Consider the following 19,347-nt stretch of genomic DNA (forward strand, 5'->3'; position numbering starts at 1 on the left):
ACTGGAATTTAACATCTTGTGCTATGCAGTGCTAGTGCTCACAGTGGCAGGAATTTTTACACACTGTGACACAGCTGCCAGCCTGCTGTTTTTCTCTTGTTATAAATATTGTAAAATGAATGTTATTAGGATAGGACTGAATCGTATTATGAAATGTTTGTATTTTTTGCCATTTTTATGCAGGGGTTCTCTGAGACCCGAACATTATTTCAAGGGCTCCTCCAGGATAAAAAGGCTGAGAAAGACTGCACTAGACCATACATGTCTTTTATTAACTGTAGAGAATAAACCCTTGAAACTTGACCTGAACATCCTGCCTTTGCTTTCTTAAGAGCTTCAGGATGGTCACAGTGAAAAAACAGAATGCCAGGGCAGATAAGTCTTTGGTCCAGTCTAACAAAGGTCTCAGGCAAAAAAATTGGCATAACTAAAAGGTACTATTTTTCTGTGCTACCAGTGAGGGGAGAAAAATTTGCAACCAAGTGCTAACTTATAAGAACAGTGGTTTAGAATGGACTTTTATAAGAAAGTACAGGTGAAACTCAAAAAATTAGAATATCGTGCAAATGTTCATTTATGTCAGTAAGGCAACTCAAAAGGTGAAACCAATATATGAGATAGACGCATTACATGCAAAGCGAGATATGTCAAGCCTTACTTTGGTATAATTGTGATGATTATGGCGTACAGCTTATGAAAACCCCAAATTCAGGGAGGAACTTATGGAAAGTTCTGGAAATGATTGCATGATCATTATGGAAGGAGGGAAATGATTTTGATTTTTTTCTGCCTTCCCTTATAGAAATCAACAGAGAAGACTTAACTGCCCTAGCAACTGTCTTTCATTGATTTTAAAGATATAAAACACAGTTTGGAACATTTATTCATTTCCCCTCTTTATGACCTGCTTCTTCCCTTTGGTTTATAGTGGAGTGTGAACCTTTTAAACTGAAAGATGTTCAGACAATCTGAAGATGCAATGTACATGATGCCTTTCTTGAAAGTAGCATCTGACTGCATTGAGTTTGCATTTCCATGTCTATAAACCATGGAGGTTTATAGGATCTAGAGCAGGTATGGGGAATCTCTAGTATCCAAATGTTTCTGAGGTACCATTCCCCACAGCCCCAAGCAGCATCACTAATTCTGAGAATAGATCTGATAGGTCACAGGTCGTTCTCCATGATGTACAGCTCCTGTAATGCAAATTTTCTCCACCCGTCTTGTGTTTCAGGGTTTAACTCTAGCTAATTATCGGTCAAACTTTTCTACTCTTTTGTGGCTTGAAGAAATCTGTGAAGAGATGGAATTGAAGGAGTTCACCATGTATGGGGTCACCTTGAAAAAGAATGGAAATTTCCTAGTACTTGAAGTGCCAGGGGTCACAGAGGGACGCCCTTCTTTATGCCCAGGTAGTGCTTTAAACACAATAGCAATACTCTGCAGTCCTCAAACTGGTTTTCTGTCTTTGTGAACCACAATTAAAAGCCTTTGGCTATGGACCATATTAGTAATATACTTAGTTTTTTTCTCAATATACTAAACAAGTAAGCAAGAATTTTATTTATAATCAACCAGGGCACATTCCAACTTCAGTCACAATTAGCAAAAATTAAAGAACTATTAGAATTACATAAAAACAGTGCATTGACATGTTTGTGTTTATGGTGTATTTACAGTCACAGTAAATGATTTCATTTTATATTACTATAAAATCAATAACCTGATACCTCTGCCATCTAACTTTGCTAATAATATAACAAAGCAGCCCTACCATCTAACAATTGCTATTTTCAGCATCTGCTCACAACCCCTTTCACAAATCAGTCTGCTCTATTGAATAAGTTTTGAAATCTTTCTTAAAGGTATCTAAAGATACACAGTTGTGCGTTGGGATTCTCCATTCATACCACTGATATCTCAGGCAAGCACTACCCATGAAGGAGCAGGTTCAGTTTGGGGATTCTTCTGGACTTATGGCTCCTGCTTGAACAGCAGATAGAAGAGTGCACCAATTATGGCCTTACCTGATGCAGGAGGACCTAACTGCAGTAACTCATGCCCTCATTACCACCCAGTTAGAATACTGCAACACACCATACATGGGACTACCCTTAAAAGACTACTCGGAAACTACAACTGGTCAAGAATGCAGTGACCCACATTGTCTCTTGGCTCTGGAAACATATAGCACCAATTCTGAAGGCCCTACACTGGTTGCTGATTGGTTTCCAGGCATAATTTAAGGTGCTGGTATTGACTTTAAAGCCCTTTATGGCTTGGCACATCGGCACATGGTGCCCGACCCACTAGATCTTCCAGGAAACAGCTTTGTATAGTCCCAGACTTCTGTGTGTGTGTGTGAAGCTAGAAGCTGCTTCTCTGTGGCAGTGCTAATACTTTGGAATGGCTTCCTGGCAGAAATCAGGCGATCACCCTCCTTTTTGGCCTTTAAGAAAATATGGAGAAAGGAATTGTTTCAGAGAACATACCCCTACCTTTGTGCTCTGCACCATCTTTTATTCTCTGTTTTGTTTTTTATTGTTAGCACTGCTGTTTTGTTTGTTACTTGTTTCATTTTAATCATACTGTGAATATTTTATTTTTTTTGCCATATTATACATTATGTGAGCCATGGAGAATTGCTAGGTTGCAACAGGCTATATGTTTAATAATTAATTAATATATGGAGCTATAGTAGGAGGGGAAGAGAATTTCGTAATTGGGAACCCAAGACCTGGAAGGCATGCAAATAGGATGGAGCAGCATGTGAAAGGAATGGACAGAAGCTCTTGTCCTAGTTATAAACTACAGCCATTATTGTTCTTGCAAGTAATGTTACTTGTGTGTGTGGGGGGGGGGGTTCTTTCACAAAAGGAGTAAAAATTTAATACCAGCTACTTGTATGTGTGCGTGTCAGCTCTCACATGTTATAAAAATTCAAAAGCTCTTGAAACCACAGAATAATTCTAACATTTTCTTACATTTGAAGGCTAATAGAGAACAATATCTTAATAATTGTTTTGCCTTTGATATAGTGATATGGTTAGATTTTTTTTATTCCATTCCCTGAGTAGAATTATTATTAATTATTAATTATTAGTTGGTACCAAGGGAAATAATTTAATATATACATTTTAAATTAGGTGACAAAGTGATACTAAAGAGCCAAGACTATTCAGAGCTGATAATACACTATGTTGCATATATTACTGAGGTAAGTTAACTAATTCTTTTTGGTTTATTATTTTTTGTACGTTTTTGTCTTCCATAATGTAGCTAAGCCATATTTATTTAAAAGTAACTCTCTTGCATTATTAGGGATTATTTCCATGTCAGTGATATAAAATTGTATCTTTAGACTTCTAAAGTTTTGGGTTTTTTGAACTTGGAATTTACTGCATTTAAACTTTCATTTAATTTCTATGACTTCATATCAGGTTCTTAGATATGTTCAGTGCCTCCAATCTTTGGAAACCTCAGCTGGTATAATAATCAAAAACCTGTTAAATATTTTGTATAGGAAGATAAAATTTATCTCTTGGTATTTTCTTGAATTAGAATTTCTTGAGTGCAGGCATTGTAATGAAGTAAAAGCTAGTTGGTTTCTTCTGTTTATATAGATTCATGATGAAGATGTTACTCTGAAACTCAACTCAGAATTTGAACAGGCATATAATTTTGAACCTATGGATGTGGAATTTACTCTTAGCAGGTACTATTTTGAATAGTTGCATCTCAGTTCATTGTGGAGCAAAGTGTGTACATTCTTGCCAGTTCAGGAGACTACATTCTGAAACCTGCTTCTCTCAAGCATTCAAAATGTATAAAAAAATAATGTTCATGTTGGTAAAAGATGGGCCTTAAGGGATTGTTTTGCAACCCATGACAGAAGACCATGATTGCTTTTGTTTAAAGGTACCTGTTAATCATCATTATATGAGCCCTGACAATATTTAAAAAAAAAAAAATTTTTTTTGAGAATGGTCAGAGAATTCTCTGGGTGCCTGCTAATATTTGTAAGAATAAGGGAGCAACTTAATAACTTCTCCAAAAAATCTCTTGGTCAGCCATAATACATTGCAGTTTGAAGGCAATCCATAATTGTTTTTACTTCTGTGAATGTGAAGTGCTGAGAACCAAGAACAAAATCTGCAGTCCTTCCTTAAGCTGCTGCAGATTCTACAGCAACATTCTTCACCCCTCTGCCACTCTACACTAAAGGAAAAGGGGCGGGCAGGGAGTAAGTTAGTGCTTTACATGCTGTGTAGGTTTCCTGCTGAAACAAGAGAAAACTAACAGACATTTGCCAACTTCACTGGTCATTTTTTGAATTACCAGGGACAGCTGCAAAGTTGTGAGGCTAGCATTCCCCTTACAAAACCTGAACAGGGGGGATGAGGTAGGAATTTCCCCCCATGGGGAAGCAGAGCTATACAGCCTCCCCACAAAAGTAACTTTTGGCAGCTGAGCTGAAATAATTTCTGCAGCTGAGCAGAAATAAATCAGTTCAACTCTGTAGCATGCTGATGTTGTAAGAACCTGTTTCTAAACTGGCTCAAAATTCCAATATGGAATGTCCTATAGAACCTTCTCAGAGTGACTGCGAACACCCAAGACCTGAATGTCAGTGCTAGCAGCCCTGGTGAACAGAGTGGAGGGAAGTAGTGGGATATGACTTAGCAGCAGTTAAGAATTTACTCTGTGTCACCTCTTTGTCTATCACTCTTTGTGCTGTTGCTGAGATTAGTAATCTCGGGTCACTTCCTTCTGCCTTTGTTCCCAGGCATACATATGGAGCACATCATGTTCTTTTTCTCCTCCTGCTAGGTTTTGTCTATAATGTATGTTTAAATAACTCTCCTTTCTGTTATAGTCATGAAAACTGCACTAATCCTTGCTCAGGTTAGAGTCCCATTCTCAGGAATATTCATACAGACACAAACACAGAATGTTTCTACCTCCAAAGTAATTAAATGTGACATTTGGTTTGCGGAGTTGCTCAACTCTATGCTAAAATGACTTGTTCAAGATAAGTCTTCATAATTCCAGAGGAGCAAAATGACAACTCCACCTCAGGCATGATGATGACAAATAAGGATTCTAGGTTTTCTGTTTGTAACAGTGACATTGATTGTCTCATGTTTTTATTAATATGCTGAATCCAGAAACAAAGCTGCAGAACACCAAACTGCTTAAATACGGACAGCTTTTTGATAGTGGTACACAAAGCATGTCAACTTGGAATGCTGTCAGCAAGGTCACAAGGGTATTGTAGCACTTCCAGCAAGGTTGAGACAGCTGTTTTAATCTTTAAAAAGGCCATTTCAAACTCAATAAGTTTTAATGGAAGACATTTTCCACCCTGATACTTTTTAATCTTAAAGGATCCCAAAATAATTCAATCTAACAAATTTTAAAATGGGGTGGTAATCACATAGCATTCCTTGATTCCAATCTTCTTGGGCTATCTGTTGGGCACCACGTGGAACAGAAATATGCAGTCCTGTAACAATCAGAGTATCTGTTGCCATTTCAGAGCTTCTGTTTGTTAATGACATCTATTTTGTTAAGGAATGCGTTTTTAATGTAAGATTTCAAATATTTCATATAACCTTTTAAATAATAGTCTGGTTCTTTTGGTACCAGTTCTAATCATGAGCCATTCCCAGGCACTTTTAAAGATAACACATTCCTCCCCCCCCCCCTTCTCAATTTAGGGAAATGTAGGATAATACTCTTTTGGATAGATGGCATGTTTTGTAGCTGCTAAGGCAAGAAATACGAGCAAAAACAGATGGATTTAGACATGTTTTCCTATCTTCATATATAACAGCAGTCTTGAGCATTATATATTGATCAGGCTTACTGTTTTGATCTCTTGACAATTATGTTTTGGCTTTTATTCTGAACTTGTGACAGGACAACAATCAGGAGATGCCATTTTGCAGTAGAACAAGCCATCCATTTAGGAGAAAAGGGTATGCTATGTCTTCCCTCTTTATGCATTTATTTTTGCTGAAACTGTAATAGTCTAGATTTTTTCCCCCATTATTACTATTTCAGTACACAAGACACGTTGAGGCAAGTTATTGTTGGAACTTTCCTCTTTTAAAGATCCCCAAAAGACAGATAAATATTTTAGCAACTTCTGTAATCACAGCTTCTATTAAATTCTTATTTCTCTTTCTCTTTTGCTCTTTGTTCCAAAGTTTTGTTTCCTGATACTCTTATTGTGCAATCACCACAAATCCATGAGCAGCCGCATGATTCAGAATATTCTTACAACCTTCTAAAACAAAGCTTTACACAAGAAGCTAAGGTAAGCATCTCCATTCATTAATTTCTTGCTGTAGTATTTTAACACTGAAACGGCTCATTTGTAAGAAAAATGTGAAATGTGTTCATTTGCTATTGTCAGCTAACACAGTATTTTCCTATATTTTATTAGGCTTATATGTTGCTCCAATCCTAATGAACTCTGGACAGCTTTACCTTATCCTGTAATACAGTTTGAACACAGTATAATAGCCATAATACACAATATATAATAATAGCCATCAATAACAAACTGAGCACCAGAAATAACACATTTCCAAACAAATGCTCCCTTGCAAGATGGATTAGTGTCTTTACAAATCTCCAAGAGTGTTGGGGACAGTCTGATCTCTGGAAGAATGCGGTTCCCAAAAAGGGGCACCAGCAGAAAAGATTCACCTCCAAAATCCCTGAAGATGATATTTCCTAGGGACTAGTGCCCAGAGGGAGATTTCTGTTCTAGATCTTAATGGCTGAGCAGCAGGCCCCTAGGAGAAGGGGGTCCTGAAGATACCCATGTACTGAGGTGTTTTAAATTGTAACTTGCAACCTGCATGGCCAGCCTGCTATAATCACTATTTAGCAGTAGTTTTTGGACAGAAATGTCAGGATCATTCTGGCAGAAGTAGGGTCTTGAATACTTAATAGTTCTTAAGTAAAAGCTTAGTAGCACATAAGTGTTGGCAAGTGAGAGCATCTGGCTTAGCTTTGACTAGGCTTGGAAGCAGCATCATCATCAATAGCAAACCTCAGCGATGTCAGAATGACCACATGTACACTACAGTATCTTCATATGAATGCTGTATTTAAGTACATGCATCAGAACATTAACATTTCTGATGGTAAGCTTTTCAAGAACTTTTTAGAATCTGCATGTGACTATTTTGAGTTAGGGTTAGAGTGTCAAAGCTGTGGATTAAATAAAACATTACAAATGTTGATAATTTTCTTCTTTTTGCTGCTTCCAGGAAGAAAGGATAGAAAACGAAAAAGGAATGCCAAAAAATGAAAGGGCAGTTGTTGTTTCTGATATGGTTACTGTTGCCACACAAACAAGTTGGTATAATTTTGTCCTGGGATAATACAAAGTGGTTTAGAGGGTACCATTTAAATGCTTGTCAATTGTTGCTATATCATAGAGCAGATGTTCTATATTTGATTGTTACCTATTTAAACGGGTATGTATTTTGAAACTTACTGTAATTTTTAAGATATTTCCAAATACCGCTTTTTAAATTTTGTGCACTATAATAAATGTTTATTAATATACATAATTTTGGATATAGTAAATAGAATCCCAACTTGGAATAGACAAGACTGTGACTTTTTCAATCCTCTGCTGAATGAGCATCAGAAACTCGCAGTTAAAAGGATTCTTAGTGGTGAATGTCGCCCAACTCCTTATATCCTATTTGGGCCACCAGGAACTGGCAAAACTGTCACAATTATTGAAGCAATTTTGCAGGTAATAGTGAATTGTAACCAGTTCGTGTCTCTGCTGTTTTTAGTAATGTTAACTTTTTGTTAAACGTTTATTCATCTATGTTGTTTGGGAAGATACTTTGTGAATGAATTCTCGTTGCTTTGGATGATAGCAAATTGCTGATGGATTTTCTCATCTGCATATAACAGAGTTTTAACATGCATGAGCAACTTTGAAAATAATAAGGGCTTTTCTGTCTACCTTAAAATAATCTGGGAATAATTACAGTAGCATTGCTTTGAACGCTGCATTTGTTTATGTTTGAAAAAGCACGCTATAGATAATTGTAACCTTTTATGATGGACCAAAAGAAAGAAAAAAAGCACCAGTGCATAATTGTAGATTACTGAAATATTCTGTATATTGTGTTTATGCCTGTCTCAGTCTTCAGTAATTCTAGTAAGTATATGCACATCTAGCATGGAAAGAAAAAAAATATTGGAACTTAATTAGTTCAATATAATTTTTAAAAAATACCATGTAACTGCTGACTCTATTAAGAGTATCTATTAACAACACAACTTATGAATGATTGTTTTCTACTAATTAGATACATTACAGTTTACCAGACAGCCGAATACTAGTCTGTGCACCATCAAACAGCGCAACAGATCTTATTTGTTTACGACTTCATGACAGCAAGTCGTTAAAGCCAGGAGTTATGGTCAGAGTTAATGCATCCAGCAGAAATGAAGAGGTAAAAATGTATCTAAAAGACTTTCTTGCTCTGGGTGTCATTCTGTCTCATCATTAGATAAATGGTACATTTGAAGCTCAGAATTAGCTATAACCAATTAGTTCATTTTTATCTCTGTTTAACTGTTTTCCAAGTTACCCACGTACCACCTGTAAATTCTACTTTCTAATGTCTCCCTCCCAAATTGTTGAATGTGATATCTCCTGAATGATAGAATCTTAAATCATGGAATCAATAGGTCAGTTTTTCAATGAGAAAAATGGGAGTCAAGATGTAGAAAGGGTTGAGAGAATAATTCTCCAAGGTTCCCATCAGGGCATAAAGACATGTTATTAGGTTCCAGTGCTTAATAGAAGAAATAGAGATTTTTCTTTGAATTGGATATTTTCAGAACTATAGATCTTCCAGATGAAATGAATCCTGAACAGAAACTAGTTCATAATTGCGTTACGCCTCTGCAATTTTGTTACAGAATCTACTTACAAAGACCACAAATGTGAAGAGCTATATGAATATATTGTACAGTTTGAAAAATAGCAGATACAACTTTACACAGTGGATCCTTATATCATCTTATACTGAGAAATATTGTAGTAACTTGTTTGTTTATTTATAAATCAAACTTATATGGCCACCCAACTCATAACAATTTTGGGTGGTGTATAAGTTGAAAACAAAACCCAGTATGTTAAAGCAAATAAAAGATGGTGAAAACAAGGGAGCACACAGTAATAAACTGCACACAGAAGGCACATATTCCCCTAACCCAGAACCTGGAGGAAAAACAGGTCTTCAAGACCCATTTTAAAGGACAGCAGGGTTAGAGCTACTTGAACTTCCGGGGGATGGGGGAATACTATTCCAGAGGGCAGGTGCTATGTTAGAGAAGGTGCTCGATACCTGCCTCTAAGCGTTTCAGCAGTGAAGGGTAGAAAGGAATAAAAAGAGAACAGGTAGAGAAATCAGGTACCTGAAGCAATGCAAAGGGATCAAAGTTGATAGAGAATGCAGACAACAGTTGATAGAGAAGCCAGATTTGCAAGGAGAGACATGGTGCTTCAGAGCAAAAACATTTGAGAGGAGGATCTCACTCACTGTTTTTCAAAACTAAATTGAGAGATGGGATACAAATTAAATTAGGGATGCTTTATAGATATGAAGACGCATTTCCCTCCTTTCAGAGTTGAGTATAATAATATAATAAATAATATGCATTGGAAAGAGTGACTTTTGTCTACAGTTGAAAATATGTAAGCTTAGCTTATGATAGGCATATTAAAAGCACATGTGCTTGCTTGTATTGACAGATTTTTAATGAGGTAATAAAGTTTTACAGCAAAGCTGGAGAAGATATTTGGAAAGCATCTCGGTTTCGAATAATTATTGTGACATGCAGCAGTGCAGGAATGTTCTACCAGATAGGAATAAGGTACTATGCATGCTTTTTTGACTACTCCAGAAAAAGTAGGATATAAAAATGTAGCAACTTCCTATACAATAGTTTAATAACTTCTAGAAAGGCAAAAAGAACACTCAGCATACAGAAAACCCTGTTTTCTCACCCCCAGTATGTTTCATTGTAGAGATATTACAGGTTTTGAGATAATATTTTAATATGCCACTTTTTATCAAAATGTCCTCATTGCCTGTTGGTCTATCTCACATATAATCATGAGGACAAAAATGACAGTGACCTTATTCTATTTGTCTCTTGTTGTCACCACCTTTCTAGGGTACTTCAAGTATTGAGGGAGATTATAATAATACATTTCAGATTTTAAAAATTGTAAAAGGCTGCTGCAAATAGTTAGCCTGTGTTCACAATATTGTGGCCTTCCAGTCAAAAAGTATTTGAGTATGAATGCACACTTTATCTCATGCATGAGCTTTAGCATGTATGCTCAGGAGATTCCCTTAACTCCTAGATAAGAGAAAAAGTTCTTTTTTGTTAAAAATTAGAGACAGGAGTGGAGAGCAAGAAGCTATTATACCTGAGCTAGGGAAATGGGCAATATACTGCCTCCCCAACAGCTAATAAATAGCTGGAATTACTCCAAGTGGGGAAAGGTCCAGAGAAATGAAGCAGAGGACTTTGATTCAAGATTCATGTTGTCATTAAGAACTAGGTAATAGTTTTAGTCAGAAGCTATGTTAAGTTTAACTTCTTTTGTCTATGTATAATAGCTAAACCATGTTGTCTCTTGTTCATCTTGCTCTGCACAAGTAGGGCATTCTATATAATTTCAGACTGGCTTCCAGAAGATTTATTGCATTTTTCATTACCTTCTTATGAGCTGAGATCTAAATTAAAAGCTAAGATACTGCCCTAATTATAGTGAACCAGCACCATGAGGTGGTTTACCAAAAACATTACAAGTATTTTTGTAAATGGTGTTTCATGTTTCATCTTTTTAAAGGGTGTTTAAAAATAAAGTTTGATTTTGTTTATTTCTTGTAAGATTGATTACAAGATTTACAAGGTGGGAAGGAAGGGCAGAAACCTCTAACCACATGCCTCCGTGATACTGTATGTGGCCCAGAGATTGCTATAGAATTTTTTTTTAATTTAATTTTTGCCCTTTTATTTGCCAGGAAAGAAACATATCTCTCTCATAGACATAGGTTAGGGGAAAGATGCCAGGTGAGGTACCCTATAAAGTAGGTACCCTATAAAAGATAGGTGGTGGCAGCAGTGTTTAGGTCCAGTGGACTTCTTGGGGAGGAGGTTTGAGACCTCCAACCTTTCACACTATGGGTCTGGCAATACTGCTACAAAGACTTTTTAGATAAATGAAATTTCATTTTTCAAAGACAATACAGTTCTGATTTCTAGGCATGTGTTGCAATTAAAAGTTCACAATTAGCTTTATTTCTTGTTCATGAGCCTCCAAGAAGAATAACTAACACCGTGAGATAAAATGCAGATGTTTATCCATTCACACTGTAGTTCAGTAATATAGTGGAAAACTATAGTTATACTAGGCCAGAATATATCTTAATCTGCACAAAAAGACATTCTCAGAACCCCACAATCAAAATTGGATAATTACCATCCCTTGCTATTTTGACATTGAGATTGCACAGTGGTATATGGCAACTGAGAATACTGTACTGTGAATCCCAATGTTCTTGAAAACATACTAACTTCTCAAAATCTGATAATGGGTTTAACTGGATTGAAATACTTTTGATTTACCAATGTTACTTTGGTACAGTTTTCATTATTTTTTAAAGTGACGTCTGAGAATGTAGAGTACACTGCAAGCAGTTCCAATTTTTATTCATCAATTCTAGACTTGGACATTTCACACATGTATTTGTGGATGAAGCAGGGCAGGCAAGTGAACCAGAAAGCTTAATCCCTCTGGGATTAATTTCAGAAGTCACTGGGCAGGTATGTAGGTTTCTATTATATCTCACTGATTGATAGCCGTTCAGCTGTTTATGTCTGTTGTGTGGAGGTTGTTTGATGTTCTCCAAAGAGGAAAGTCTTCTGTTTGTAGATATTGCCTGCATGCTCTTGATCTAATGAATCTAAAATGTATAATATTAACTCTGCCTGTTACTAGAAAAACAGCCATGCCTGGTTTCAAACCATATCTCAGCCCACATTGTCACAGGTTCAGTTTTCATCCCCACATCTCCAAGTTTTTTTAGAAAAGAGAAGAGGGGAAGTTCTTCATTGATTAAATATGCCAGTGGTTCTTCATAGCCAAGGTCTTCCCCATGGCCACTTCATTTATTTGGTTTAAGGACAGTTTTATCTTTCACATCTGATTCCTCTTTCTACTGTCTCTTCCATCCAAGTTGTCCTTCATCATCCTTTTATCATCTTTTATCTGAATCCCATCTAATCTTATGGCTCAAATCAGTTTACAACAATAAAATGAAGTCAGTACACAAGAAAATTTATATAGCGGTCTATAAAATAGGAGTAGTAAAATAAAAACAATATCCCTATCCAGACACATGAGTCATAGGCACCCATGAATGTAGCTGGTATGGCTTTCAAAACCCCTCCAAGATAGCTCCATTTTCACTGCTATGCAGAATGTCAAAGTCTGGACCAGACTAGCCTCCAGAAAGAAACTGTTTCATAAGGAAATGGCTGTTTCTGTAATAGAGAAGGACCCCACCAGACTAACCTGTCACATACTGGAAATAGGTAGCTTCCTCCATCAGATTAGCTCACCATATAGGATGGTTTTAACTGGAGAAGGCTATGCTGCAGGACCTAGGGCCCAATCTGTGTAGGGCTTTAACATTCAAAACTAAAACTCAGAAATGCACTCAGAACTTATTGGTGACCAGTGCAGTACCCACAATGTACAGTAGTACCTCGAGTTATGAATGCCCCTCCTTACAAATTTTTCGAGATACGACCAGCTCCGGCCCCAAAAATTTACCTCGACGTGCGAACTCCGCCTCAAGCTATGAACCGGATCCGCGGCCATTTGCCCTGCTGCCACACGGTCGCGGCTTCCTGTGGGCGAGATCACGATAGCAAGGAGACGTTCGGTGAGGCTTGTGGTGTGTTTTGTGGCGTTTGGAAGGTTTTTGGTGTGCTTGTCAGCATGGCTCCAAAGAAAATGCAGAGCAGGTTTCGCAAGAATAAGGCTTTGAAGAAAAAAGTGACGATCGAACTGAAGAAGGACATTATAGAAAAGCACAATCGTGGTATTCGTGTGACTGATCTGGCTTCGGAGTACAAGATGGCAAAGTCGACCATCTCGACTATTTTGAAGAATAAAGATGCCATCAGAGGAGCTGATGTGGCAAAAGGAGTAACGATCTTAACGAGGAAGAGGACACAAGTGGTGGAAGAGGTGGAAAAGCTGCTGTTAGTGTGGCTGAATGAGAAACAGCTGGCAGGTGATAGCGTGAATGAAGCTATCATCTGTGAAAAAGCCAGGAAACTGCACAGTGATTTACTGCAGACAAACCCCTCTACCAGCGCAGAAAGTGAGGAATTTAAAGCCAGCAGAGGCTGGTTTGAGAAATTCCACAAGAGAAGTGGTATCCACAGTGTGGCAAGACATGGTGAGGCTTCCAGTTCTGACAAGGCTGCTGCAGAAGCCTACAAGAAAGAATTTGAGGACTTCATGAAGGCGGAAGGATACGTCGCTCAGCAAGAGTTCAACTGTGACGAGACAGGGCTCTTCTGGAAGAAGATGCCAAACAGAACCTACATCACGCAGGAGGAAAAGGCACTGCCAGGGCACAAGCCCATGAAGGACAGATTGACCCTTTTGCTGTGTGCGAACACAAGCGGCGACCTGAAGATTAAGCCGCTACTGGTGTACCATTCCCAGACTCCTCATGTGTTCAGGGAACACAATGTGAACAAGGCCAGACTGCCTGTCATGTGGAGGGCCAATGCGAGAGCGTGGGTTACAAGGCAGTTCATGGAATGGCTGCACGAGGTGTTCGCACCCAGCGTTAAAAAATATCTTTCTGACAACCAGCTGCCTGAAAGGTGCCTTCTGATGAACAATGCCCCGGCACACCCTCCAGCCTTGGTGGATGATATGGACACCGAATATGACTTCATAAAGGTCAAGTTCCTCCCCCCCAACACGACACCTCTTCTGCAGCCCATGGACCAGCAAGTGATCTGCAACTTTAAGAAGCTCTACACAAAGGCGCTCTTCACCAGGTGTTTCAATGTCACTGAGGAAACATCCTTGACTCTGAAAGAGTTTTGGAAGAAACATTTCAATGTCCTCCACTGCATCAGCCTCATTGACAAAGCCTGGCAAGATGTCACCTGCCGGACCTTAAACTCAGCCTGGAGGAAACTGTGGCCAGAATGTGTCGCTGAACGTGACTTTGAAGGGTCTGATGCAGAGGTAGTGGAGGAGATTGTGTCCATGGGCAAGAGCATGGGTCTGGTTGTCGATGATGCAGACATAGAGGAGCTTGTTGAGGACCATAAGGAGGAGCTGACCACGGAAGAACTTGCTGAGCTCCAGAGTGAGCAACAGAAAGCGCTTGGCGAGGAGCATTCCACTGAGGAAGAGGAGGAGGGGGAGGAGGTGAGCAGTGAAGTGATACAATCCATCATGGCGAAATGGAATGAGTGCCAGGATTTCCTTGAGAAGCACCACCCCAACAGAACTGTGACAACCAGAGCATTGAACATGATGAACGACAACGGGTTCTCTCATTTCCGGAGGGTTATGCAGCGCAGGAAAAAACAACTGACTTTAGACAGGTTTTTCCCCAGAACTGAGCCTGCAGCTAAGAGGCAAAGAAGAGAGGAAATCCCTGAAGGAGATCTCCCCGATGTCCCTTTGGAGGGGGACTCTCCCTCCAAACAATAACTGCCTCCCCACCCCATTCTCCCTCTTCATACTGTGCTGTACTGTACTTTTTTTTATGTTTTTGTGGTTTAAAAATAAAATGCATATGTTTCAGAACTGTTTAACCGTATGTATTTACATTGAACCTTATGGGGGAAATTTGCCTCGTGGTGCGACCAAATTCGGAGGCCAGAACGGATTAACCGTATTTACATTGAACCTTATGGGAAAATTTACCTCGACTTGCGACCAAATCGAGTTGCGGCCAGAGTCACGGAACAGATTAAATTCGTAACTAGAGGTACCACTATACGTGTAATATGACCAAAGTGGCATTTTGCACTAGTTGTGGGTTCTGAGTAATCTTCAAAAGTGGCTCCATATAAAGTGCATTGCAGTAGCCATCAAATGCATTAATCTCACATATTGTCATTCCATAATCTCTTGCAGGTATTTAGTGCACACCAACAGTACAGTGTAGATCACTGCCTACTTCCTTCACGGTTTTTTTCAAAGTGGCTACCAAACAGAACAAGACGCATCTGAGTAAAAGCAATGCAGTTAGACAGGAGCAGATCATTTCATTAAAACCCCAAGAGTGGTTAATATCTAAATGATTATAACAGTTGAATGAAATGGTCATGCTTATGGTGGGCTATCATAATTTGAGGGATACTACTAAAATGGGTATTTGTCCAGCAGCCATTCAGTTAACTTCAGGGACAAGGGCCTTGGACTATCTTAATTGCTGGGAAAGTTCACTTGGAAAAACGGGATTCAACATATACTAAGATTGCAGGCCATTTAAAGTTTAAAGCTGATCTTCCTACCTGTAACCTCCCTTGCCTTCCCCACTCCATTCTCTTGCCTGCCTCCCTCTTTCCTCACAGCCAGCTGCAGATCTTTCATCCTCCCAGCTCCGATCCCTTCATTACCTCTTTCCTTATGTCTACGCCTCCCTCAGCAACAGCAGCAGCCACAGTTAACCCCTGTGCCTGGTCTGGGTGTGGCAGTGACCTGCTACTGCTGTTGAGGCCAGTGGCAATGCTCTCCAACAAGAATGGAGGAGAAGGAAAGGGCAGGGAAACGAAGCGAAGGGAGAAGAGGAATGAAGGTGAGAAATCCATGCTTGGCCTGGTGGGGACAGAGACAGGCAGCAGAGGAGAAGGAAAATTCCCTTCTCCTTCTCTGCCTTTTGTTCTTTTGACAGCAGCTGTAAACTACTACCCCCTTGCAAGGAATGTGCACTCTTCCGGACACATTCCTTATGTATGGGGAAAGGAACGCTGTGGGGTCATCAGCTGTTCTGGAAACAACATACTTTTCTCTTATCTCCAGGAATGGAACCCCTAAGTGAAAACCTGGGCATCCCATCTTGGGGAGATATGGATAACTACTCTTTGATAAAACAAAGAGAGAAATGGGTATTATTTCTGTATTGATGGCATCTGCCTCCAAATTCTGGTAGTTTTGCTGTATAATTCATGAAAAGCATTATATGAAATGAAAATTAAGTCCCATTTAAAAAAAAAAATGTTTCATATCTGCAGATCATACTTTCAGGGGATTCCAGGCAACTAGGTCCAATAATAAAATCTAAGTTTGCAACACTTTATGGATTAAACATCTCTTTATTGGAGAGGCTGATGCATCGCTTTCTGTACCTGCGAGATGAGGATGCTTTTGGTGCTTGTGGATCATACAATCCTTTGTTGGTAAGTGAAACTGGGGAATTGTCAATCATTACAACCTTTAAAGAGTTCCAGTATAACTTTTAATGAGTGATGTGAATTTTTCCAAAATATGGTAGACGGCACTTCTGCAGCACTGCTGTTTTCATTCCCCAAACTCTCAGGAACAGTGCTTGCTTGCCTTTCTTTCTACTTGTTTGAAAAGCTAAGAATAAAAAGCAAAAATTGTAGGCCTTTCCCAAGCTGTTGCCAATCCTGCAACAATTTTAAAAAAGCCTCCCTCTCCCCATTCCACATAAAAAAAGAAAGCACAGTAGCCCAGCATTTTTGCACTTGGTTTGTCCGTGCAGAAGAAAAGGGAAGGAAGCCTAATTGCACTTTGGTTAATTTCACCTCTCTTTTTTTTTTTCCTCCTGAAAGTTGCACAGGCTTCAGGAACTAGCAAGAGGGATGAGCAGGAGTTCCATCTAACGGGGAAATGGAGCTATAGCTTCTCCCCCAAATTAGTTTCAGTTACATTGCACCAGAGAAACAGCTCATTTATCCAGTGCTGATGTGGGAATGAAGTGGTCAGGAGCTGCTTTCAAACTGCCCAGATTCTTTATGTGGAAGTTTCCTGAATCTAAGGCATTTCTCTCATGTTACTGTTACCTAAATATTTTTTATTTTATTTTATTTTATATTTCAAATTTAGTCACCCGCCCATCTCACTGAAGAGCAGTTCTGGGCAGTTTATAGTAAAACAAGAATAAATATTAATTAAAATACAATTAAAATACAATAAAAAATCATGTTCATACATAAATAATGGCTTTCAAGATACTGATGGTAAATAAAGGTTATGGGAGTATCTTCAAGGTGCCAGCCACCCCCAGGGTTGGTTGCTGCTCTTCTCGCCCCACATGAGTTGGCAGAACCAGATCTTCACCCCTTTCCGGAAGGTCAGGAGGGTAGGGGCCCACCTCACCTCTGGGGGGAGAGTATTCCGTAGGCCAGGGATAACAACAGGGAAGGCTCTCCTTCTGAGCCCCACCAGTTGACATTCTTTCATCAATGGGGTCCATAACATACTTTCTCTGCCTGACCGGGTGGGACATGTTGATGTTAACGGGGATGAGACAGTCCCTCAGGTAACGCAGTCCAATGCCATGTAGGGCTTTAAAGGTGATAACCAACACCTTGAATTGGACCCAGAAGCAAACTGGCACCCAATGCAGCTCCCACAGCAAAGGTGTAACATGTGCCATCCTTGGGACACCCAAGAATGCCCACAGGGCCGCATTTTGAACCAGCTGTAGCTTCCAGATATATAATAAAATATCTCTCTCTCTCTCTCTCTCTCACACACACACACACACACACACACACACACATATATATAACATTATATATTATATAGCAAATTTGTATGCATTCTTGTGAATTTTTATTAAATGCAGAGCTGCAGTGTATGGATTTCCTTCAGCTTTAATTGACCAGTTTAAATATATATATAAAATATATTTATTTTGGGACTGCTTTTCAGACCATTTGCCATTATAACTTTAAAGCCGCTAAATCATGTAATAGGAGACATTAACTGATTTCCTTTGAGAAACACAGGTTTCTGTTCCTCAGACCTGAACAACTCGTGTTCCATACGTACACAAGTTAGCAAAGATTACTATCTCATGAAACATCTTGTGCATCTGAATGATAGAAACTCCTAATTGTGAGTAGAGAACAAGATACCACCAGCAAAATTTTCAGTACTGGACCAGGTCTTCCCTTTGCTACCTCCATGTACTATTAAGTCTTCAAAAATTAGCCTTGTTGAAGCCAAGAGCAATATTTTTCAAGCTTAATTACTACATGGAGATTGAGCTCACAATTGGATAGAACATCGTTATGTTAGTGTAGAAAAATGGATAATGTTCATGAATCCATGTATTTGTGTGATGAGTGAGAGATGGGAATGGGTTTGCTCCCTTTAGTACCACATATGACTGATATTCAGAATGTGGCTGAAAACAATGTCCTCATTATGTCCTAAATGTAACCTAGTAGGGAGCCATTTAGAGTTCATCGCCAGCAGTATTTTGTCCAGCTTTACAGAACTGGGCTCACCTATCTAAATGTTCACGCTTCAGAATATAACCATGTTCATTTCCATGCTATGGTGTTGGTTCTATGCTTGCAGATTACAAAGCTTGTGAAGAATTACAGATCACATGGTGCATTGCTTGCATTGCCATCTAGGCTATTTTATCATAAGGAGCTAGAAGTCTGTGCTGATCCTTCAGTAGTAAACTCATTGTTGGGGTGGGAGAAGCTGCCAAAGAAAGGTTTTCCACTGATTTTTCATGGAATGAGGGTATGTAAACAAACCTATATCCGCATTATACTTAAAAAGTAGAGTGACTTTAGAAACCGCAGATGTACACAAAGGTATGTAAATCAATAAGCACATCACATTATTTAGATTGTTCTGATATCATGTAGTTTGAATACAAGAGACTTGATGTAAATGCTCCTTTTCTTCTCTATAATTTTATATATTCTTGGTGTTTATCTTAGCAAGAGAATTTTGCGATCTGCTGTTCCACTTTGGGAAAACCTGAGTGAGTGCTATCACTCATAATAAAATAATATTTTAAATTTTGCTTCTAGCAGTTTTAAAAGAATTATGTAAAAACCAGATGTGAAAAGAGGCTAATTAGCTTTCTGCCTTCACACATTTAGTCTTAAGAAAACTGAAACTGAGCTCATAAAGTGATGTCAGTCTGCTGATGAAAGCTGTTTTCATTAATGAAGATCATCTTCTAGAAAGGATGAGGGCAGATATTTAAATTCTAATCTATTTCTGGAGCAGCTATT

The 19,347-nt window shown here is 38.8% G+C and overlaps 1 protein-coding gene across 3 annotated transcripts in view; it reads left to right on the forward strand.

Annotated features, from left to right (window-relative positions):
* The window catches only part of MOV10L1 (Mov10 like RNA helicase 1), a 52,642-nt gene that overhangs the window by 20,537 nt on the left and 12,758 nt on the right, over nt 1-19,347 (forward strand). For all 3 annotated transcript variants that reach the window (XR_015796366.1, XR_015796365.1, XM_088141654.1), the window contains 12 exons: nt 1,235-1,412; nt 3,147-3,217; nt 3,624-3,715; nt 5,923-5,981; nt 6,213-6,322; nt 7,287-7,374; nt 7,605-7,783; nt 8,352-8,498; nt 9,806-9,927; nt 11,793-11,892; nt 16,351-16,515; nt 18,671-18,844. Coding sequence is in view for 1 of the 3 variants with exons in the window: in XM_088141654.1 (XP_087997780.1) it covers nt 1,235-1,412; nt 3,147-3,217; nt 3,624-3,715; nt 5,923-5,981; nt 6,213-6,322; nt 7,287-7,374; nt 7,605-7,783; nt 8,352-8,498; nt 9,806-9,927; nt 11,793-11,892; nt 16,351-16,515; nt 18,671-18,844 (1,485 nt within the window). In the remaining 2 variants the exon portion in view is untranslated. The remainder of the gene's footprint in view (nt 1-1,234; nt 1,413-3,146; nt 3,218-3,623; nt 3,716-5,922; nt 5,982-6,212; nt 6,323-7,286; nt 7,375-7,604; nt 7,784-8,351; nt 8,499-9,805; nt 9,928-11,792; nt 11,893-16,350; nt 16,516-18,670; nt 18,845-19,347) is intronic.

The sequence above is a fragment of the Python bivittatus genome, unplaced genomic scaffold (assembly GCF_059951505.1).
Source record: "Python bivittatus isolate LINGU-HERP-01145 unplaced genomic scaffold, Pbiv_v1 ctg000330_np1212, whole genome shotgun sequence".
NCBI lineage: Eukaryota > Metazoa > Chordata > Lepidosauria > Squamata > Pythonidae > Python > Python bivittatus.